This window comes from Natrix helvetica (assembly GCF_964273705.1).
Source record: "Natrix helvetica genome assembly, chromosome: Z".
Taxonomy (NCBI): domain Eukaryota; kingdom Metazoa; phylum Chordata; class Lepidosauria; order Squamata; family Natricidae; genus Natrix; species Natrix helvetica.
In genome coordinates this window covers 136,619,007-136,644,004 of record NC_138554.1, presented here as the reverse complement: position 1 = coordinate 136,644,004, position 24,998 = coordinate 136,619,007, and the positions used below count along the sequence as shown (strand labels likewise).

Genomic DNA, 24,998 nt, shown 5'->3' with positions numbered 1-24,998 from the left:
CTCTACCCAACTGTTTGCAGGAGAATCCAATCCCTTAATGCCTTTCAGGACCCAGGTACCCTCTCTCTGTCTGCCCATTCATCCCTCCCTCCTAACCTCTATTCATCCCATCCTTCTACTAATTCATCCATCCCTCCATTCCCGTTTGTCCATCCATCCCTCCATCCATCTATCTATCTATCTATCTATCTATCTATCTATCTATCTATCTATCTATCTATCTATCTATCTATCTATCTATCATCTATCTATCTATCTATCATCTATCTATCTATCTATCTATCTATCATCTATCTACCTATCATCTATCTATCATCTATCTATCTATGTATCTATGTATCTATGTATCTATGTATCTATCTATCTATCTATCTATCATCTATCTATCATCTATCTATCTATCTATCTATCATCTATCTATCTATCTATCTATCTATCTATCTATCTATCTATCTATCTATCTATCATCTATCTATCCATTCCTTCATTACTGTCTGTCCATTTATCCAATCCCTCTATCCACCCCTCCATCCTTGTCTGTCCATCCTTCTGCCTGCCCATCCATCCATCCATCCATCCATCCATTCATCTCTCTATTCATTCCTTCACTCCTGTATATCCATCTATCCAATCCCTCTATCCATCCATCCGTGTCTGTCCATCCTTCTGCCCACCCATCTATCCATCCATCCATCCATCCATCCATCCCTCTATCCATCCATCCTTGTCTGTCCATCCTTCTGCCCACCCATCCACGCTTTCATCCCTCTATCCATCCATCCTTGTCCATATATCTTTCTACCCATCTATCTCTATCTCTGGGGAGAGGAACATTCTTCCTCTGCTATCTGCAACCCTCATTTCATTTGGCTGTTTTCCATCACCTCCAATGATTCCTGCTCAGTCGTCCTTAACAAAGCTGGATGAAAAAGAGATTACTCACCGCAAGCAGAGGAACAATAAGAAGGCCACGATGAGAGCTCCAATAGAGATGCAGTGCCCCAGGTAGTTGATAATCATGGCCACTTTGTAATGAAGAGCAGGCTTGGTCTGGGGCAGGAAAGAAAGGGAAAGATGAGACCTCCCTTAAAATGAAAAGTTGGTCAACGGCAATTATTCTTACTGGGGACATGAGATGGGCAGAACTAGGAGCCAAGAAGAAGTGTGAAGCTCATGAGGAGGTTGGCCTACATGTGTGAGGTGGAGGGATGGAGACCATTGGCAGGTTGGATCAAGAAGAACCTGGAGACTAAGACCTGGATCCTGCTTGATCTCAAGAAGCTCCTTCACATGTAGAAGAAGAAGACCAGGAGATGTATCACCAACAGTCACATCAGGCTTCTGTATCTATAGCCAGGATCCAACAAGGAATAAGAGAATCCTGACCTAGATCAGAACCTTCCTTAACCATTGAGTGTGTCATTTCTTGAATGATGGAAGCCATAAGGTGAAATGACACAGGAATGCTCAGCTCGGCTAAGAGGCAAGTGATAATGGCAAGGCTACTCAGGGGTAACTTACCAAAGGAAGCCAGAGCTGATCAGGGCCAGATACACTCAAGTGGGACATAACCTCCAGATACACTATATTGCCAAAAGTATTCGTTCACCCATCCACATAATCAGACTCAGTTGTGAGCGAATACTTTTGGCAATATAGTGTATTTGAGGAGGAATCTGGTCCATTAGGATCCCTGTTATGACACTGGTTTGGAAAAAAAGTCTTTTTTTTAATTGTCTCCAGAAGTTGTGGGTACTCAAACCAGTGTTTTGGAGATTTTTAAAGAAGAGATTGGACAACTGTTGTTCAACTGTCCGTCTACCTCCTATCTACCTATCTCTATTCATCCATTCGTCCTCCTTCTCTCATCTATTTCTCTCATGCATACATTTTTCATCTGCCTGCCCCCTCTCTCTCATCCATTCGTCCCTTCTCTCATCTATTTCTCTCATCCATATTTTTCATCTGCCTGCCCGCCTGCCTGCCTGCCTCTTTCTCTCTCTCATCCATTCATCCCCCTTCTCTTATCTATTTCTCTCATGCATACATTTTTCATCTGCCTGCCCCCTCTCTCTCATCCATTCGTCCCTTCTCTCATCTATTTCTCTCATCCATATTTTTCATCTGCCTGCCTGCCTGCCTGCCTGCCTGCCTCTCTCTCTCTCTCATCCATTCATCCCCCTTCTCTCATCTATTTCTCTCATCCATACATGTTTCATCTGCCTGCCTGCCTGCCTGCCTCTCTCTCTCTCTCATCCATTCATCCCCCTTCTCTCATCTATTTCTCTCATCCATACATGTTTCATCTGCCTGCCTGCCTGCCTGCCTCTCTCTCTCTCTCATCCATTCATCCCCCTTCTCTCATCTATTTCTCTCATCCATACATTTTTCATCTGCCTGCCCCCCCCTCTCTCATCCATTCGTCCCTTCTCTCATCTATTTCTCTCATCCATACATTTTTCATCTGCCTGCCTGCCTAACCATCCAGTCAGTGGACAATTAACCAGTGGTGGAAGAGCTTGCCTTCAGAAGTTGTGGATGCAGGAGGTTTTTAAGAAGAGACTGGACTGTCAAATTGTATAGGGTTTCCTGTTTGGGCAGAGGTTGGACTAGAAGACCTTGAAGGTTCCTTCCAGCTCTATTCTGATTGAATGTTTTTTTCCCCCAAACTTGAAAGCGCTAAGATATTTGGATTTCAACTCCCAGAATTCCCCAGCCAGCATTAACTGGAACTTCGTAATATTCCTACTTCCTCTGAGTGCCTGTTACTTCTCAGTCCCCTGAACTGCTTCTGAAGCTTTCGAGGCTATGAATCATTTAGGAGTGCAAATGCAGCCCACTCAGCAAGATTCTATCTTGGGATAACGCAGATATCTATGTAACATTAAAATAAGTGTAAGATAAAATAAGATAACAGCAGCTATCCACAGAGACGGTAATGTAATATTTATGGAACAAGTCGACACAGAACTGCAGATCAAGATGCAACGACAGGCGAGAAAGATTTTGGAAATAGAAACACCCCCAGAGGAACAGTGTGATAAAAGACAGCATAATCCACAACTGCGCAATGGGTAGGGATGAGGCTCAGGAAAAAACTCAGAGAGGCTAAAGGGGGATGATGGAATTGTACTTCCAGACTTGCAAGATTCTGATAATGTTGTTTTACAATAAAGTAGAACTAGTTCATCTGTCTGGGTCTATCTTGTAGAGCTGACTTTAATCCTGCAAGACTGAAAGTATAATTCTCTCCCTCCTCACTATCTCCCTCCGAAGAAATTAGGGAGGGTGTCTTGCAAGCCTTTTATCCCTCCCACTTGGATTATGCTTTCTCCTCCCTTGTTAGTGCATAAGAGTTCATGACCTGGAAGGTCAGCCAATGAATAAGCATAGCAACTAGGTAAGCCATTGGGGGCTGTTTGGAAGCTGAAACAGTATTTGCCGTGTGAGCAACAACGAGACAGCAAGGAGCCTGGGCGTGGCTTAGCTCAACTATTCTGTACTAAAGCTCTGAGTCTGCTGAGCTCTAAACTGGTCTGCTGCTTTGAACTGAAACTTAAACTGTTCTCTCCACTGCCTGTATTTGCTTGTACTCTCTAACACGTTGGAAGAAACATCTTTTGGTATTGTATAATTACTTCATGTGTCATATTATAAAGAGAAGTTAATGAATCCTGCTGAATTAGTTACCTGTGTGTGCTTTCTGGATGTGATTGCTGCAACAAACTCTGACATATCTGGCCATTCCCTTGGCTGTGTCTCTTTGCCCAGTTTCCCAAGCCGTGGTATGTCTTACACACATACCATGAAACAAAGGAACAGAACAGAATGACAGAGTTGTATGGGACTTTGGAGGTCTTCTAGTTCAACCCTCTGCTGAAGCAGGAAACCCTATACCATTTCTGTCCATCTCTTCTTTAAAACGCTCCATTGATGGAGCATTCACAACTTCTGGAGGCAAGTCGTTCCACTGATTAACTGTTCTGTCAGGAAAGTTCTTTTTAGTTCTAGGTTGTTTCTCTTCTTTTCTCCTTGATTAATTTCTTGTTCTGCCTTCAAGTAGAATAAGCAGTGCCTTGGAGAATAGCTTGACTCTTTCTTCTTTGTGGCAGCCCCTGAGATATTGGAAGACTGCTATCATGTCACATCTAGTCCTTCTTTTCATTAAACTAGAGATACCCAGTTCCTGCAAACATTCTTCATGGATTTTAACTCAGTTTGCCCTGATCCTGAGTAACATTCTGATGATCTGTCTGGAAGCGATGGGGAGAAAGCAGGACTCTCCAACAAGGAAGATTCCTGTTGGCTGCTATTCAGCCTTTCTCCTTCTTGACAATTCCAAAGTTTTTCTTCTGGGCATTCCTAGTTTTCCTTCTGGAATGTAAAAAATGACCCAATGGAGTTGGGAGCCATTATAGATGGGGGGCTGACAAGTCACCCATATTCATAACTAGCTGGATACCCATGCTTCGCGATGAAACTATGTGATTGGGCAATGCAGGGGAAATCTGGTTCACTCTGGTTCAATCCGTTGGCTCAGTGGTGGTCGGTGATTGAAACACCTAAGAGAATATTGCACCCGCCGCCTTGAGGCTGGAAGCAGTTCCATAGATGGAAGGCATAGACATGTTGGTGAGGTATCAACATTTATTACTGTAAGGAGCCCCAGGCTGCTCCTGAGTGAAGGAGCGGAACATCTGCCAGTTTGAACTGAAGTAACAGAACGTGAAACAACTGGCAGTTGGAACAGAGTTCTTTTCAGGTGGGAAGGGGGAGTAGAATGTCTAAGTCCTTAGAATCAGAGCATGTTAATTACTGTATAAGAATGATGGTTATTTTGAAAAATCATTTCTTAGTGAACACCTAGAAACCAAGAGGAACATATGTGCCAAATTTCAAATTTGTAGTCTTGGCAAAGTTTCGGCAAGATCTCACTTGCCATCTTCAGGCTGCTGTCGGCTATGCTTAAAATGTGAACGGAGCTGCCGTCTTTCTGTAAATCTTGGTGGGAGGGGATGGGGTGCTGGCTTTGTCTCAGTAAGTGGAATGATTGGTTGTGTGGTTGTATCATGATTGGTAGATTGGTGCTGATTGGTGCTGGCTGTGTGTGCATTGTTGTTTTGTATTGTAACGGCCTGGGTGGTGGGTGGTGTTCATTTGTTGACTAGGGCTGGTTTCCAGATGTTTGGTAGGCAGGAGGTATCATCATGTTTATTCATGTTGTGGGGGTGTTTCTCTATTTCGATGGCTTCCATAATTATTCTCTTGGTGAGGTGTTCTGTTTTGGAGATTAACCTGGCTGCTTCAAAATTGATTTCATGTCCTGTAGCTTTAAGGTGCTGGAAAAGGGAGGAAGTTTTTTCTTTTTTTCTTACTGCGTTCTTGTGTTCTGTGATGCGTGCATTTATTCTCCTGTTTGTTTGTCCTATATATGTTGCCGGGCAGATTTTGCATGGTATTTCGTAGACTCCTTGGTTTTCTAGCTGGATTTTGTCTTTGGGGTTTCTTAAGATGTTGGCTATTTTTTGGTCAGTGGTGAAGGCTGTCTTGATATTGTGCTTGTGGAGAATTTTGCTGATTTTATCTGTGGTGCCTTTAATGTAAGGGAGGAGGGCGATGCCATTGTCCTGTTCTGTGTCTTGTTTTTTGGGGGCAGTCTCCTTTTGGATTAGGTTGGTGATTGTTTTTCTTTGGAATCCATTGGAGATTAATACATTTGTGAGTTTGTGTAATTCAGTTTTCAGGTGGTCTTTGTCGGCTAGGCGTTTGGTTCTGGAAATGAGGGTCTTGGCTACAGAGTTGATCTGTGCAGGGTGGTGATGGGATTGTGCATTTAAGTAGTGGTTGGTGTGTGTTTTTTTCCGGTAGATGGTGTGTCCTAGGGAGCCATTGGGTTTTTTGTAGATTAGGACATCCAGAAAGGGAAGTTGGTTGTTTGCTTCTATTTCACCTAAATACAAATCCCCCTAAACACATCCTGGACCTGACCAACCACTGCCTAACCAACACATACTTCATCCATAATGGACAACGATACAAACAGATAGGAGCACCCATGGGATCACTCCTCTCACCTGTCATTGCAAACTTATACATGGAATATTTTGAAACCAACGCTTTAGACAAATCTGAACAAAAACCCAAACTCTGGCTTAGATACGTTGATGACACTTAATCTTACACGGGAAAAGACCCGAATACAACAAAACCAGCACACCTACATCTGTGAAAATCTACGAAAACAAATATGTATGTATGTATGTATGTATGTATGTATGTATGTATGTATGTATGTTACTAACCCTGGTATGCCCAAATATGGGAGGGAGCTCACTACTCCCCCTTTCTGTCCTTCCGCTCATTACAGAAGACCATCCAGGCAGAAAACCATATTTTTATTTTTAATGTTGCCCTTTTATATTTGTGTTGTATTTGTGCTGATAAATAAATAAAGCGAGACTAGTGTAGATCTATTTCAAGCTATTTAGCTCTCATCAGCTAGCCATTTATTTATCAGCACAAATACAACACAAATATAAAAAGGCAACATTAAAAATAAAAATATGGTTTTCTGCCTGGATGGTCTTCTGTAATGAGCCGAAGGACAGAAAGAGGGAGTAGTGAGCTCCCTCCCATATTTGGGCATACCAGGGGTTGTAACACAAATACATACCTATTTCCCTGGCTCAGCTGATAAGGAGGAGAGCCTGAGGCTTCGTGGCTAATACAACTGCCTAATATGTAATACAGCCCTGGTTCGAATCCCAGTAAGGGTATGGCTAGCTGATGAGAGCTAAATAGCTTGAAATAGATCTATACTAGTGTCCCTTTATTTATTTATCAACACAAATATATATGTATGTATGTATGTATGTGTTTGTGTGTATATGTATGTATGTATGTATGTATGTATGTATGTATGTATGTATGTATAGTATATATCTCCCATATATCCATTACACCCCACCCCTTTATCTCCAATCATGGCTTAGAGAAGCCTGTTTTTGTGGGGCTGCTCTGGACACTTGTTTCTATGTCCAAGAACTCTCTTTCTTCCACCTTCTGACATTTCTATCTGGAAAGGAGCAGGCTGACACCGCTCCTTCTCCCCCCAAATCCCCAAGCCATTTGGAACTAGCACTGTGATGGCAAACGTGTGCCACCTGTGGCACGCAGAACCCGTTCTGTGGGCACATGAGCCGGCACCCTAGTTCAGCTCTACTGTGCATGTGCTTGCACTTCCTGTCAGCCAGCTGGTCATCGGATCTCTGCTGTGCATGCACGGGGGGCGGAGCATATGTGGGTGTGTGTGCGCACATGCGTGGGGGTGTGTGCATTCAGGGAGCCACACGTACATGTGGGGGGTGGTAGGGCATGTGCGTGGGCTGCATATGCATGCCCATGGGGTGGGGTGCAAGGTTGGGGTGTGTGCATGCGCAGTGGACAGGGCGAATGTGGACCGTGCACGCATTGCATTTTGGGGGTTCGGGCATGCTTTGGGCACTTGCTCAGGAAGTGGTTAGCCATCACTACACTAGCAGTAGCCCCTCCACTCCCATTGCTGAATGGGGTTTTCATCTCTGCACCAGATGCTAATCCTGCCCATGAGCGATTTAAGTGGGACATGTGATTCCGGTTCCATTAATGCTTATTGTGAAACAAGCCATCTGCGTGGAAGCTTCTTCCCCCCCACCTGGTTTTAACGGTGACTCTGGTGCCTTCAAACCCAGTCAACAAGCAGATGTTCAGCTGATGAATTATTATCCCATTACTGGATTAGCGCTGGGTAACATTTCAGTTCAAAGGGCGAAAAGGTACTTTGGAATATTTGAGGCAAGCCCGTAGCCATTCTCTGCTCTTCCCACACCAAGTGTGCCTTTTCTTAGGATTTTGCTGCAGCTACACAACAGGTGGCCTACAATCACAACTGAAACCAGAATTCCCATCGCAAGGGCAGTTGTTGAGTGAATCATCCCCAATTTTGATTTTTTTTTGCCACAGTCGTTAAGTGAACCACTGCCGTTGTTAAGTGAATTGTGCAATCTGACTCCCCCTGTAATTGGATGCCGTTTGGGATGCTGTTGCACATGGCAATCCTGCCATTCTGGGATGCTGCAGCATTTGCCGAATTCTGATCATGTGCGAAAGCGTTGACCATCGTAAGTGTGAGGATCTGTTCCAAGTCACTTTGTCCAATGCCGTGGTAACTTCAAACAGTGGTTAAATAAATGGTTGTCGGTAAAGGGTCATCCGTGCAAGGTCACCATGATGATATGCTATCGAATTGTTTTTTGACTCTTCGAGACTTCATAGATAAGATTTTCTCCATAATGATCTGTCTCCAGACTGGTCCTTCAGCTCTTCCGAATATGTCCCCATCACCATGTAAGTGAGTCCATCTTGCTTCTTCTTGTCCAGGGTTCAGCAACCTTAAGCATACAAAGAACCACACAGATCCTAACCGGAAGCACCCAGTTCAATTCTGGATCTGACTGGAAGTCCAGTTCCCTCACCATAGAGTCTCCTCCTAGCGTGGCGGCCTTTTTCCTCTGCCGACTAGAAGTCCAGTTTCCCCACCATAGAGTCTCCTCCTAGCGTGGCGTCCTTTTTCCTCTGCCGACTAGAAGTCCGGTTTCCCCACCATAGAGTCTCCTCCTAGCGTGGCGTCCTTTTTCCTCTGCCAACTAGAAGTCCGGTTTCCCCACCATAGAGTCTCCTCCTAGCGTGGTGTCCTTTTTCCTCTGCCAACTAGAAGTCCGGTTTCCCCACCATAGAGTCTCTTCCTAGTGTGGCGTCCTTTTTCCTCTGCCGACTAGAAGTCCAGTTTCCCCACCATAGAGTCTCCTCCTAGCGTGGCATCCTTTTTCCTCTGCTGAAAACTCCTGTCAAAATTGTGGTGCCAACCAGCGACAGGGAGCTGCAGCAGAGGGATGAAAGAGTGACATGCGGCTCCAGAGGCACAAGTTGCCAACCCCTGTTCTAGTCCATATTTCCAAGTATACAGGTAGTCCTTGACTTACAATAGTTCGTTTAGCAAATGTTTGAAGTTACAACTGCAGTAAAAAAAGTGATAGGATCATTTTTCACAGTTACGACCATTATAGCGTCCCCGTGGTCATGTGATCAAAATTCGGACGCTCAGCAACTGATTCATATTTATGATGGCTGCAGTGTCCTGCGGTCACGTGATCCCCTTTTGTGACCTCCCGACAAGCAAAGTCAATGGGGAAGACAGCTTCACTTAACAACCATGTGACTTACTTAACACCTTTGGTGATTCACTTAACAACTGCGGCAAGAAAGGTTGTAAAACAGAGCAAAACTCGCTTAAACAAATGCCTCCCTTAATTGTGGTTGCAAGTCAAAGACTACCTGTAATGATTTTTTCAAGGAACCTGGTTCTTTCCATTGGTTGACTAATTATATTCTGTGAAGTCAATGTTTGTTTGTTTGTCAAACATGTACAAGATAGCAGGTATAGGTATCAACATGATATGAACAAAGGAAATGAATACAAATAAATGGGGACGGAAGGCACCCTGGTGCGCTTATGCACGCCCCCTTTACGGACCTCTTAGGAATGAGGTGAGGTCCACGGTAAGACAGTTTGAGGCTGAAGCTGTGGGGGTTTGAGGAAGTAATAATGCAGTCAGGTAGAGCATTCCAGGCATTGACCGCTCTTGCTCAAATCGTATTTTCTCCAACCGACTTTGGAGTGGTTTACTTTGAGTTTGTATCTATTGTCTGCCCATGTATTATTGCGGTTGAAGCTGAAGTATTCACTGACAGGTAGGATGTTGTAGCAGACAATTTTGTGTACAGACCACAGGAGGCGCAGTTCCAGATTGTCCAAACCCAAAATTTCGAGCCTAGTGGCATAAGGGATTCTGTTGGGAGCAGAGGAATGGAGTATTCTGTTGACCCTTGCCAACCACCTAGGCAGAATTTCTCCATGATGATCTGTGCCTAATTCCATCTTTCAGTTCTTCTGACAGTGTGCCCATTGCCACTGTATCTGAGTCCATCCATCTTGCTACTAGTCATTCGTTGCTTTGCTTCCTTCCTTCTTTCCCAGCATCATAGCTCTGTCCAGAGCTGGATCATGTGTCCAAATGGGTTTAGTCATTTGTGTCTTGAGTGAAAGAAAGAGATGATTACATTCATTTTTGACTGGGCTTTTATTTTCATCCTTTTGAGCCTGTGTTCAAACCAAGAGTTTTTCATTCAGAATTTGCAATTCCTGAGTTTTGGAAGCAAACTTTCTCCAAGACGATTGATGTACCTAATTGAGTCTTTCACTCTTCCCACACTGTCTCTATCACCACGGCAACTGAGTCACTCCATCTTGTTCCTGGTTGTCTTCTTCTCTTTCCTTCCAGCATCACGATCCTCTTCAGATAGTTAAGTCTTCATGCTGAATGACTATGTGCCATCAAGTTGGTGATGACTCTCAGCAGCCACATGGGTAGACCTTCTCTCGAACGATCTGTCCCCAACTTGATCCTTCAGGTTTTCCAATGGTCCACCCAGCACCTTCATAACTGAGTCCATCCACTTTGCTGTTGGTTGTCCTCTTCTCTTTCCTCCCACCTTTCTCACGCTGTGCACTTCTCAAAGGAGCAGCTTTGCGCTTCTATTGATTGATTATCTGCCATCAATTTGGTGTCAAATCTTTGTGTTCAGATAGATAGACCTTCTCCAGAAAGATCTTTCCCTAACCTGGCCCTTCCGGTCTTCCATTGGTGTCCTCCTCACACTATAGCTGAGGCCATCTTCCTTGATGCTAGGTCCTTCCTTCCAGGTTTTCCACAATTATGGATTTTTTTAAGGGAATTGGGCAATTGAGTGATTGAGTGATCTGGTCAATGTTGACTTTTAGTGACCACGTGGATAGATCTTCTCCAGGATAATTTTTCCTAGCTAGTCCTTCAGCTTTTCCAGTGGTCCTTCCATCACTTCCATAACAGAGTTCATCAAGATTATGGTGATGAACCATGAATGATTAAAGTGTCCACATTAATGACCAGATACACCAATCTTCTACCGGATCACCTGTCCCCAACCTGATCATTCAGGTGTTCTAGTGGAGCCCCCAATATCCACTGTAACCTATGAAAGACAAACTACTTTCTACTGGTTATCTCTTCTTTTTCCTTTCATCTTTTTCACCATTTTAATCTTCCTCAGCGTGCTAAGTCTTTACGTTGAATGAATATTAGCCATAAAGTTGACTCTAGTGACCACATAGGTAGACCTTGGCTATAACATGTGGCCTACTATTGCTCTTCTGATCTTCCAAGAATGCCACCATCATCATAACCATTGTTATTGTTAGTTGCGAAGTCAGACCCATCACGACTCCGTGGACAATGTACGTCCAGGCCTTCCTGTCCTCTACCATCCTCTGGAGTCCATTTAAGCTTACGCCTACTGCTTCGGTGACTCCATCCAGCCACCTCATTCTCTGCCGTCCCATTCTTCTTTTGCCCTCAGTCTTTCCCAGCATTAGGGTCTAATCCAGTGAGTCCTTTTCCTTCTCATTAGGTGGCCAAAGTATTTGAGTTTCATCTTCTGGATCTGGCTGTCTAAAGAGCAGTCAGGGTTGATCTCCTCTAGGACTGACCAGTTGGATGGCCTTGCAGTCCAAGGTACTCAATGCAGGAGTCTTCTTCAGCACCATTGTTCAAAGGCCTCTGTTCTTTAGCACTCACAATCATAATTGAGTCCATCTACTCTGCTACTGGTTGCCCCCTTCTTCTCTTTCTTTCCATCTATCCTAGCATCAAGATCTTCTCCAGAGAGTTGGCTCTTCACACATCATGTGTCCAAAGTAGGATAATTTGAGTCTGGTCATTTGTGCCTCAAGGGAGGGCCCATGGGTTGATCCCTTTAATGATTCATTGGACACATCAACCAGAATTGTTCCTCAAGAGTAACAATATACTCATTGAATTTTGCGTGGCTATTTTAAAATTGCAGTACACCGAAGCTGCATCTGTGCCACTGTATCTTTTATTTTACTTTTGTTTTTATTTTATTTTCTTTTATTTGTTTTAACATCTATAACTCTTAATATAAATTTCTCCTAGCCTAACAATGTTTCATTAGTCCCATCTTCTAATTTATTCATACATATATATTGCCCCACCCTCCACCCTAACCCTCCCCCACCTCCCACACAAACCCACCCCCCTGACTTCCGCTGTATACCACTCTAACAATTCCAAACATCCCATATACTATTTACTCTGATCATCTATCGGTCTAAACATTCTTACCTAAAGGCTAGATAATAACTCCTAGTCTGGTATTTATTCTGTATATAATCAATCCATTTTGCCCATTCCTGTGTGTAATCCTCCTGTTTCTGAGCTTTTAAGAAAGCTGAAATTTTTGCCATTTCAGCGAACCCCGCCACCTTCTGAATCCATTGATCAATTGTCGGCAAAAAATCTTTGCCACTGTATCTTTTGAAGCCTCTTCCTGCTTTTGATCCTAATATGCTACAAAAGCACAATTTACACCAGGAAAATGAGTATCTGCCAGCAGTTGGATAATAATAGTAACTATCTATTTGCATAATCATATCTCTGGATGTTTTTGATACAGAGAGTTAGAATGTTAACAGAGAATATTCCTCCCATCAAAACAATCCAGAAATGATTTATTTCTGTCTTCAGTCATTCAATTTTATTTACCCAAATTCAATAAATGGATGGGAATAAATGCTGCTTTTAAAAATTCAGGGAAAAAAAAAAAAGGCAGCTCATGCGATGTATGCCACCTCTTAAGATTAACAACTAATAAACCGAAATAAAAGGTCATTCTAAAGACAGAAAAACCTGAGCTTTAATCAAAGATAAGATTTCCGACAAATGTTTGGTTATAAATGCATCTGTTTCCCAAGACCTGAACTCTAAAACACTCAGGGAATATTCCACGTCTGATATTTATCAAGCTCTTTTAGCAAACTCAAAGAGGAAAAAAAAACACCCCCCTGAACAAATGAAATTGTGAGTACCTTTCAAACCGAGAACTTTTGGAAACATTTCCAGTATTTTAAGGATTTTGTAGCCAAAGAGAACATTCAACACTTCATGGTTGAGGGGTTTTAAAAAGGATCCAAATTTGACGACACTCACAATGTAATCAAAGCCGTTTAAGAATTGGTTCAACCTCATGTGTGCTTGAAAAACCACACAATTCGCCCCCCCCCCTTGGAAATCTGCCTTCCAGGTTCACATTTATTCAGGTTGTTGATTTATCAGACAGATCTTCAACACCAGAGGTGTTGTGGCCCATCAGAGGCCAGTAGAGTTGGCAGCAGATTTGGACAGTGAGGAGGTTGGGGAGGAAGATGGGCCGGTCCTGGAGTCTGGGGGGAGGCTCTGATGAGGGCTTTGTGTTGGAGGCAGAGAGGGGGCCAGGGCCATATGCCAGTTATCAGCTGCCTTCAGCGTCGGACATAAGTGAGGCAGAGGAACAGCTGGAGCCTGTTCCCAGTGTGCACATGCACAGAGCTGCCAGGAGAAGGGAACAGCTAAGGAACAAGGGTCGACTTGGGAGTAAAGGCACAGGTGGATGGTGAATGGCCCCCTCCCATAGGAAATAAAGAGGAGCGAAAGGGGAGGGGAGTTTGCAGGAGACAATTAGTTCAATTCATTAAAGTGAAGATCTGTTCCTGACTTCTTGCCAAGTAATTGCTGCTACAGCGTGGCATTTGGAAGATATCGGCCTGGCAGCTCTCCAAGCCTGATAAAGGTCTATAGTTGTGAAATCTCTCAAAAGACTGTTGGCGGGGACTTTGCTGGAGAGGAATTCCCTTTAACCTAAATAAAAGAGGTTTTATTGGGACGAGGAGTCGGCTTCGTGCTTTTGGGAAGCCTAGATCAGAACAGTAGGTGTCAAATTCAAGGCCCTGCAGCCTGCCCATGGGGTCCTTAGATCTGGACCAAAGGGCCACCCTGAAAACAGTGAAGGACTGGTCTGCAGTGCCTCTGACAGCGAAAATGGAGCTCATGAGGACCGGAGTGACACTCCCAATTCCATTTTCGCTGGCAGAGGGTTGCAGGAGGCCGTTGAAGCCAAAAGTGGAGCGCAGGAGCCCGTTTTTGCCACCACAGGTGCCCCCGACACAAGTGACACGCCCATCCCGGCCACACCCACCTGGGCCACGCCCACCCCAGTCCCCTGAGGTTGAACACAACCCTGATGTGGTCCTCAATGAAATCAAGTTTGACAACTCCTGTTCAACCAAGTGTCTTACTGCATACAGCTTCAACTTCAACTGAATTATTTACCTACTAAAAAAATTTTTATCCTGCCTTTCTTAGCTTATAAGTGCAGGTAGTCCTCAATTGACAGCAGTTCGTTTAGTAACTGTTCAAAGTTACGACGGCACTGGAAAAAAAATGACATGGCTCTTTTCACACTTAGGGCTGTTGCAACATTCCCACGGTCACATGATCAACGAACGGATGTTTGGCAAAGTGGTTCATATTTATAACCATTGCTGTGTCCCAAGGTCATGTGACCTGTGGCCTTTTCACAAACCATGGGGAAGACGGATTCAGTTTACAACCTTGTTACTAAATCAACAACTGCAGTGATTCATATGACACACACACACACAGCTGGAACACAGCTACGGTCATAAATGCGAGTCAGTTGCCAAGTGCCTGAATTTTGATCACGTGGACCAAGGGGATGGTGCAAGGGTTGTTCGGGTGAAAAACATTCATAAGTCGCTTTTTCAGTGCCATGGTAACTTTGTAAGTCGAAGACCATCCGTAGTTTGTGGAGATGGGTGAATTTTACCTCCACTTTTTCAGGTTCAGTTTGTTCCTACTGACCTTCAGTCATTTACTGATCTCTTCGATACACCGATCAACTCATAGGGGTTGATACCTGACCACTATGAGGAACTTGGATTGGGAGGATCATCAAATGTGTGTGTGTAAGCGTGTGTGTGTGTGTGTGTGTGAATGTATGTATGTATGTGTATATATGTATTGTGTCATGTATGGTCAGCCCAGGTTCAATTCCCAGTAAGGGCATGGCTAGCTGATGAGAGCTAAATAGCTTGAAATACATCTATACTAGTCTCCCTTTATTCATTTATCAGCACAAAAGCAACATACATACATAGTACATACGTACGTAAGCACATACATACGTACGTACGTACGTATGTACATGTGTGTGTGTGTATGTTTTCATAGATTTTCACAGGTATAGGTATGCTAGTCTTGTTGTATTTGGGTCCTTTCCCGTGTAAGATTGAGATTGTCTTGGCAACGTTTCGGCGAGGTCTCACTCACCATCTTCAGGCTGGGTTTTGGCCTTAAAGCGTGATCGGAACTGCCGTCTTTCTATAAATCTTGTTATCTGTGTGTGGAGTGCCGGCTTTGTTTCAGTAAGTGGAATGATTGGTCGTGTGGTTGTATCATGATTAGCACCTACCAATCATGATATAACCACACGACCAATCATTCCACTTACTGACCCAAAGCCAGCACTCCACACACACAGACACCAAGATTTATAGAAATACGGCAGCTCTGGCCACACTTTAAGCCAAAAACACCAGCCTGAGGATCGGGAGTGAGACCTCGCCAAAACGTTGCCAAGACAATCTCAATCTTACATGGGAAAAGACACTGCAACCATCATAAGTATGAGTCAGTTCCTTCCAATCCTGATATCCTATTCCATCCCACCCCACAATATTATATCAATCAGAATAGAGCTGGAAGGGACCTTGGGGGCCTTCTAGTCCAACTCCGTGCTCAAGCAGACCTTATACCTGTGATGGCAAACCTACGGCATGTCATCACCCAGCTCAGCTCCACCGCACATGCATGCACGCCTTCTGCCAGACAGCTGATTTTCGGGTCTCTGCTGCACATGCGGGAGACATGCACGCATGCATGGGGAGGTCATGGGGGTTGTGCGTGCAAGCACAGGTGGTCATGCACATATGTGCGGGGGGTGGAATGCATGGGGTGAGGCACCCCCCCATACCCCATTTTTGATTTCAGGAGAGTTCAGGGAGGCCTGCTACGTCCAAAAAGGGGCGTGGGGGGGGTTACATGCATGCGTGGAGTCACATGCATGCAGGGGAGAGCCAGGGGGTCATGCATGCATGCATGCATGCAGGGATAGGGGTGCACTGCATTATGGGTATGGGCGATTTCGGCATGCAAGGAGAAAAAGGTTAGCCATCACTGCCCCTCTACCATTTTAGGCAGATGGCTGTCTAGTCCCTTCTTAAAAACCTCCACTGATGAAGCTCCCACAACTTCTGGTGGCAAGCTGTTCCACCGGTTTATTGTTCCCTCTGTTAGGGAATATTCTCCTTAATTCCAGGTCGCTTCTCTCCTTGGTTACTTTCCATCCATTGTTTCTTGTATTGCTCTGTGGCACTTTTGAAAATAAGTTGACCTCCTCTTCTTTGTGGCAGCTCCTCAAATAATGGAATACCGCTATCATGTCTCCCCTAGTCCTTCTTTTCTTCAGACTAAGCCATAGATAATTCCTGCAATCTTACTAGTTGCTCTTCTCGGCATGTTTTCCAAAGTGACATCTTTTTTTTTTAATGTGATGACTAATTAAAGATCCAGCAATCAGTTAAATATTAATTTAATTCACTCAATTAATGATCCAGCAGGCTGTTCCAAGTAAGAGCGGTGGTTATTTTTAGGGAAGGTCAGATCCCAATGAATGTCAAAGTATTCTCTAAAGACTGTAGGATTTGTACTCTTAAGACTGAATACCAAGGAGGAAGTTTATATTTATTTTTGGCCTTCAGAAAGTGGGATGGGGAGCAATTCTTAAAATGGGCATGTTGTGCAATTGTTCAGTTTACTTTTCATCCTTCCTTCCTACGTGGTGCGGACAGCATGTGTGATGAGCTTGTTGCAGCTACATGCTCACATGTTTACCTGTGTGATGCATGCAAATGATTTTGACTCTGCAACTAACAGACTTTGACTCTCTTTCTAAATGCACTAACAGGGATGCTTTGGCTCAGTGGCTAAGACGCTGAGCTTGTCGATCAGAAAGATCAGCAGTTCGGCGGTTCAAAACCCTAGTGACGCATAATGGAGTGAGCTCCTGTTACTTGTTCCAGTAACAGGTTGTCTGCCAACCTAACAGTTCGAAAGCAGGTAAAAAATGCAAGTAGAAAAATAGGGACCACCTTTGGTGGGAAGGTAACAGCGCTCTGTGCGCCTTTGTCATTTAGTCATGCCGACCACATGACCATGGAGACGTCTTCAGACAGTGCTGGCTCTTCAGCTTTGAAAGGGAGATGAGCCTCCTAGAGTCAGGAATGACTAGCACATATGTGCGAGGGGAACCTTTACCTTTATTTATGCCCCTGTTAGATTTACCTTTTACTAGATACACCTACTTAGAAATTGTAGAAAAACATGAAGATGGATAAGTGCAACCACATAATCAAAAGAGGTGAGGCTTCGATCCACCTTGACATTTTTTAACCCACCTGTCCACCACCCTTAATCTAATTGCTCCACCCAGGAAAACCAACCACAGATCAACGTACCTCTTCGTCGAGAATCGGTTCACACTGCGTGTAATTAACTTTGAAAGCCCATGTCCCATTTTCCATGCATTCTCGATATGCATTTCCTAAGGGGAGGAAAGAGACACCAACAAAAACATTGAGCCAAACTTCCAAACAAAAGCATTAACACAACTCTGTCTTTAAAAAAAGGATAAAATATGGAAACCAGCCCTGACTTCACAGGGAAACTTTGCTAAGCAGCTGCAAATATGATAAAAATTATAATTTTCTGCCCTCGCGACGTTGATCACATATGCACTGGGACAAAGGGATCTGAACAGCAGCAAAAGTCCTTGAGCCAATATTTCAGCAATCCGAAACACAGGGGAAATGAGCCATGTTGTCATATTTGAATAGTTTCTCAAATTTGTAAAGATACTCTTTGACTTACAACCAGAAATTTGGATCTGAATTGAACCATGATTCAATAGGATGCTAAGTGAACCATGAATTATTTTATTACCTTTTTTTAACCACTGTTGTTAAGTGGATCAGACCGTCATTAAGTGAATGCAGTTTCCCATTGTCATTCCCATTCCCATGAATGCAAGTGGCATTCATGGGCAGCCCAAGGATGCTGAAACTGTCAAAAACACAGGAGAGTTTCCAAGTGCCCAAATTTTGATCATGTGACTGTAGGGATATTGTGATGGTCATAAGTAGAAGGGCGGTTGCAAGTCACTTTTTTTTTGTGCCATTGTAACTTCAAATAGTTGGTAAATGAGTGATTGTAAGCGCAAGGAACGGTTGTAAGTCACTTTTTTTTCAGTTCTGCTGCAATTTTGAATGGTCATTAACTGGTTGTAAGTCAAGAACTACCTATATTACAATAAAGGGACTAGGGGAGACTTGACAACAGTCTTCCAATATCTCAGGGGCTGCCCCAAAGAAGAGGCAGTCAAGCTATTCTCCAAAGCACCAGAAGGCAGGAAAAAGAAGCAATGGGTGGAAACTAATCAAGGAGAGAAGCAACTTGGAACTAAGGATAGATTTCCTGACAGGACAATTAACCAGTGGAATAACTTTTCTCCAGAAGTTGTGAATGTTCCAACACTGGACGTTTATAAGAAGATGTTGGACAAGCAATTGTCTGAAATGGTGTAGGGTTTGCCGCCTAGACAGGGGGTTGGACTAGAAGACCTCCAAGGTCCCTTCCAACTCTGTTATTCTATTGCTAACATAATGAGACTCCAAAATCACACGGTTATTCAACCATTCATTTATTTTGTTGTGTTTCTATTGATGTCACCCTGTTTGTTCTAATCAAAGGCAATCACACCCAAACATAATCTCACTTGCCACGAATTACAAGAAGCAAGGAATATGATATAGATCGGTGAAATTCAGAATTTAGGACAAACCGTTCATAGGTATACAGGCAGTCCTTGACTTACAACCACAATTGAGCCCAAAATTTATGTTGTTAAGCTGTTAGGTGAGTTTTGCCCCATTTTAATGACCTTTCTTGCCACAATTATTAAGAGAATCATTGCAGTTGTTAAGTGAGTAACGTGGTTGTTAAATGAATCTGGCTTTGTCAGGTGGCTGCAAAAGGGGATCACGTGACCCTGGGACACTGTGACCGTCATAAATATGGCTGAATTTTGATCACGTGACCGAGGGATGCAGCAACGGTTGTCAGTATGAAAAACGAACACACGTCAGTTTTTTTCCAGTGATGTTGTTGTATGGTCACTAAACAAATGGTTGTAAGTCGAGGATTACACTTTCTTTTAAAGGAGAATGACCCAGTAGCAGCTCCCTTGATTAGGTTTTGTTTCTGACGCCATTTTGTTTCTGACGCCATTTTGCTTTTTTTTTTAAAAAAAAGTTTTTTATTAGATAAACACTAAAAACATTGGACATAGTGCGACATTTCTGGCATAAACGTTTCCACAGAGTGTTTGGATCTTACAACAATTACATTTATATCCATTACATTAAGGTGACCAACCGTCCTCCTTTAGGGAGGACAGTCCTTCTTTTGTAAGTTCTGTCCTCCCTCGAAAAGTGTCCTCCTACATGTCCTCCTTTTCGATATTTGAAGACTAATCTGTTGCGCGTTATGTGACGTATTTGTATTTGACATGACAATTCGTCAAGACTCGGTATAGTGCGGTATAAGACACGATATTTTTATGACAAAAAATATTAATTCAATGGAAAAGTACTCATTTAAATAATAATTAACAGGCATGTAAGCATAATTACAATATAAAATGTTGCAAATGTTTTTATTATGCATATATCATATTTTAGTGTATTATTGTTGCAATGAATAAAATATTTCTTTTATTTACGATATATTTTTTCCAATTTATTTGTCCTCCTTTTCATTGCAAAAAAGTTGGTCACCTTAATTACATAGGTGTGTGTAGTCAGTCAGATTACCTCTACATTAAATAGCAATTATAAGAATGTAGTATCTATGAATGAATTTGAAAGGGAAAAATAAAAAAACGTTACAAAAAAAAAAAGATTACCTCTCCATTGATCCTTTCTTTTATATAATTACTAACCATACAAATACATATCCAATTCCCACCTATCATATGTTCTTAATACCAAATTATCCAATTCTTACCTTATCCGTGTTTTTCCGTCCCAGCCTTTTCCCCTCATTTCTAACCATCGGTATCATTTATAATACAATATAATAGCTGAGTTGGAAGGGACCTTGGAGGTCTTCTAGTCCAACTCCCTGCCTAGGGAGGAAACCCTATACCGTTTCAGACAAATGGCTATCCAACATCTTCTTAAAGACTTCCAGTGTTGGGGCATTCACAACTTCTGGAGGCAACTTCTGTTCCACTGATGAATTGTTCTCACTGTCAGGAAATTTCTCCTCAGTTCTAGGTTGTTTCTCTCTTTGATTAGTTTCCACCCATTGCTTCTTGTTCTACCCTCAGATGCCTTGGAGAATAGTTTGACTCCCTCTTCTTTGTGGCAACCCCTGAGATATTGGAAGGCTGCTATCATGTCTCCCCTAGTCCTTCTTTCTCTTAAGCTAAACATACCCAGTTCCTGCAACCGTTCTTCATATGTTTTAGCCTCCAGTCCCCAAATCCTCTTTGTTGCTCTTCTCTGCACTCTTTCTAATTTGTCCCAGATTTCGTGATATTCCGTCTCACCCTTGTCTTTGAGCTCTAGAGTCAGTCTGTCCATCTTTTGCACGTCAGTATCTTCTTAATTACTTCTTGTTCCGAGGGAGCCTCTTTATTTTTCCATTTTCATCCAAAAACAATTCTTGCCGCCATTAAAATATGTAGCATTAAATATAGTCCACCTTTGTTTTTCTTTTGTGATCCCTAGTAAAAAGGATTCTGGCCTCAACTCCATCCTTTGATTTAGCATCTCTTCCATTTTGCCTTTTTTGACTTCCCTCCCATGAAATATTGACCATTGTGCAGTCCGCTTTCTATAGAATCTAGTTTTCTAACCATTTTCATTCTTTCCAGACACGGAAAACCACGAGGAAGCGCAGCAAAACTGCTTACTTGAATATTAGATTCATTGTAAAAGGTTCGCATTTTCTTGAATCGTCTGGAATTAGAAACCAGTGTGGAAAGGTAATACAGGGAGATCAGCACAGAAACAGAGAAATACAGAATACACACACACACACACACCAGGCAAGCATAAAATTATGATAATCACAACATTTTTAAAAAATTGCATCATATCAATTGTTGCAATTGTTTAACCCATTTCTAAGTGACAGGGCTTTTCTTCCGATCTAAGGAATTGATTTTTTAAGCATCCAGCCCCCTCACACTATTTTGCCAGCAAATTTTTTTTGAAAAGCCATAAATTTATTTCCTCAGTGATGAATATATTCATGTTGAAGGCAGACTATCCACAATCTAATTTTTATGATGATTCAACCAGATTCAGACAAGAAGGAGGTGGATTTTTTTCTTGAGAACAGAAAACAAATGATTTCTTTTCTCCACAGAGGATGGAATGGGGGTGGGGGGTGGGGGTTGATGCAGAAATCAATGCTTATATCTAGGTAGTTTCTTTTTTCCACCCTTTTTAAAAGTGCCTTCTTTCTTTAGAAAAAATCCACCTATGAAAAAGACTTTAACGGAATCGCAGAGTTGGAAGGGACCTTGGAGGTCTTCTAGTCTAACCCCCTGCCTAGGTAGGAAACCCTATACTGTTCCAGACAAATGGCTATCCAACATCTTCTTAAAGACTTCCAGTGTTGGGACATTCACAACTTCTGGAGGCAAGCTGTTCCGCTGATTAATTGTTCTAACTGTCAGGAAATTTCTCCTTAATTCTAAGTTGCTTCTCTTCTTCATTAGTTTCCACTCATTACTTCTTGTCCTGCCCTCAGGTGCTTTGGAGAACAGCTTGACTCCCTCTTCTTTGTGGCAACCCCTGAGATATTGGAAGACTGCTATCATGTCTCCCCTAGTCCTTCTTTTCATTAAACTAGACCTTCCCAATTCCAGCAATCGTTCTTCGTATGTTTCAGCCTCCAGTCCCCTAAACATCTTCGTTGCCCTTCTCTGCACTCTTTCTAGAACAGGGGTGTCCAAAACTGGGAATTTTAAGACTTGTGGATTTTGGGATTCTGGGAGTTGAAGTCCACAAGTCTTAAGGTTCCCAAGTTTGGACACCCCTGTTCTAAAGTCTCAACATCTTTTTCACATTGTGGTAACCACGATGGGAACGGTCTGTTTTTCTCTTCTGCTATCCCAGACAAAGCAAATTCAGGTAGTCCTCAACTTATGACCAAGGAGAGAATTAACCTAGAAGTAAAGGTGCTTTTTCAGGAGGCAACTGGACTTTCCTGTTTTTTTCTTTGAAGTTGTTTCGCTTCTCATCCAAGAAGATTCTTCAGTTCTGACTGGATAGTGGGGAATGGAAGGTTTTATATTCCTTGCAGACAGCTGGTCCATTTGCATCCTTTTAGAGGGTCATTGAAGCACTTGGAGGTTTATTTGTGTCCTTGGGGTCACCTGAGTTAGTGCTCCTACTTCCTGTAGTCTACAATTTTTCCTCTAGAAATCCATTCCTACTCCCACACCATTCACAAGGTGCTCTTTTGTATAGCTAAAAGTCTGTAGAATTTCCAAGCGCTTCAAATGACACTGTAAAAGGATGCAGATCAGCAATGGTATTCTATTTTCTATTTTCTCCACTACTGCTTCGGTAATGGGAGTGCATGTGTCTGGGCATGCACAGAACCTTATGCTCATGCACAGAAGGTCCTTGAGGATGTCTGGAGGTGGGGGTGGGCGGAACCTCACACCACTGACACTACTGGTTCAACCGAACTGTTGCAAACCAGCAGCATACCACCTTTGATGCAAATGACCTGCTTTCTGCAAGGAATATAAATCCTTCCATTCCCCCGCAACCTGCCAGAACTGAAGAAGCTTCTTGGATGAGAAGTGAAACGTCTTAAAAAGAAGAAGATAGAAGGGAAGGGAAGAGAAGATGGAAGGGAAGAGAAGAAAAGATGGAAGGGAACGGAAAAACATACTGGCCAAGTGTGATTGGACACACAAGGAATTTTTCTCCAGTGCATAAGCTCTCATTATACATACAAGCAACAAAGGGATAAATCATAAACCGTAAGATACACCAGCAACTTTTTTCACATAACTCTATTTCCAGTCACGTTCGCTTCCACACAAACAAGACTCTCATAACTCCATTCCTCTGTTTATGCATGACTCCATAATACTCTCTTAAAATCCACGCAAAAAATGTCGTATTTCTATCTACCTCCATGCAGTCCTTTTTGAAAGGGCACATAATATACAGGAAGGAGATTCTTTTGAAATGCAAAATTACAATATTATTTCCAGCTCCAAAACATTCATTTTTGAGTGAAAGGAAAAGCATGTTTATGCAATTTGAAGTCATCTTGTTGCAACATGTGGAAAATCTGAAGATCTATGCATAATTAGAGCTAGTTCTCTATTTGTGGCTTAGCGACTATTTGAAGTTACAATGGACCTCTCCAGAATTAATGACTTGGTTGCAATATTATGGTGACTGTCCCCCACCTCATGATCATGTGATTTAATTTGGCAACTACCCTACATTTATGGCTGTTTGCACTATCCCACGGTTACAACTGTGATATACAACTTTTTTTTTTTTTTTGCTAACAAAGGAAAATATTTCTTGCTCAGGATTGAAATGAGGGGTGTCCTTAGTGCTCTCTGAGCTTCATTATCTAATTTGGGTAATGAAACATCTGCAAGAAAACAAAAAAGCTCATACAGCACCAAGAATCTCTCAATTTTTTTTCTGGAAATGCGCTTTAGTTTTGGTTTCTGGCAAAAAAAATTGCCCATTGGCTAAAATGGGTTGGCTTAATGGCTGCAGCATTTGATTCATGACACAAGGTTCGCTTAACAATTTCAGCATCCACTTAACAAACTCCACATAAAAGGTAGTAATATCAGGCATGGCCACACAGTGACTGCTTAACAAACCAGCACAACTTACAATCATAATTCCAGGCTCAATTATGGTCATACATTAAGGACTTCTGGTAGCTGCTTTGCATAATAGTTAAGGAGCTGAAGACCAGGTAATTTGCAGGTAGTCCTCAATTAATAACCACAACTGAGCCAAAATTTTCTGTAGCTAGATTAGATAGATGGATAGATGGATGGATGGATGGATGGATATGTACAGCCGGACAGGCAGACAGACGATAGACAGACAAACGGATGGACAGATGGACAGACAGATGATATAGATAGATGGAAGGACAGAGGGAAAGAAGGGGGATAGGACAGGATTGATGGGGCCAGCCTGATTGATTGATGGGGCCCACCCTACGCACGGTCACTCATGCGCTGGTGACGTCCCGCCTGGATTACTGCAACGCTCTCTACATGGGGCTGCCCTTGGGACGCGCCCGGAGACTGCAGTTGGTTCAGAACGCAGCCGTGCGGGCTGTGATGGGGAGTACGAGGTACTCCCACGTAACACCTCTCCTGCGTGAGCTGCACTGGCTACCTGTGGTTTTTCGGGTGCGTTTCAAGGTGCTGATTACCATCTTTAAAGCGCTCCATGGCACGGGACCTAGTTACTTGCGGGATCGCATCCTCCCACATACATCCCTGCGGCCAATTCGCTCACACAGGGAGGGACTTCTCCTGGTGCCGTCCACTAGGCAATGCCAACGGGCGACACCAAGGAGTAGGGCCTTCTCTGTGATGGGCCCAACCCTCTGGAATGACCTCCCCCCCGACATTAGAACCACTTCTGACCTCCGCTCCTTCCGGCAAAAATTGAAGACTCACCTGTTCCGATTAGCAGGCCTGGCATAATTACAACTGTCCCTCCTGGCAAATGTATTATTATCTGGTTATTTTAGGGTTTTTTAATCTGTTGTGTCTGTTTTAGGGATTTTAAAAAATTATATTTATTCAGC

General features: G+C 43.0%; 1 protein-coding gene across 4 annotated transcripts in view; it reads right to left on the bottom strand.

The window, feature by feature from the left end:
* The window catches only part of CRHR2 (corticotropin releasing hormone receptor 2), a 142,864-nt gene that overhangs the window by 58,423 nt on the left and 59,443 nt on the right, over positions 1–24,998 (bottom strand). For 3 of the 4 annotated variants that reach the window (XM_081970227.1, XM_081970228.1, XM_081970229.1), the window contains 2 exons: positions 17,567–17,652; positions 944–1,050 (listed from right to left, as the gene is read on the bottom strand). In XM_081970227.1, the coding sequence (XP_081826353.1) occupies positions 944–1,050; positions 17,567–17,652 (193 nt within the window). Of the gene's footprint in view, positions 1–943; positions 1,051–17,566; positions 17,655–24,998 lie in introns of all 4 variants that reach the window. The other variant, XM_081970230.1, reaches the window with a different exon arrangement.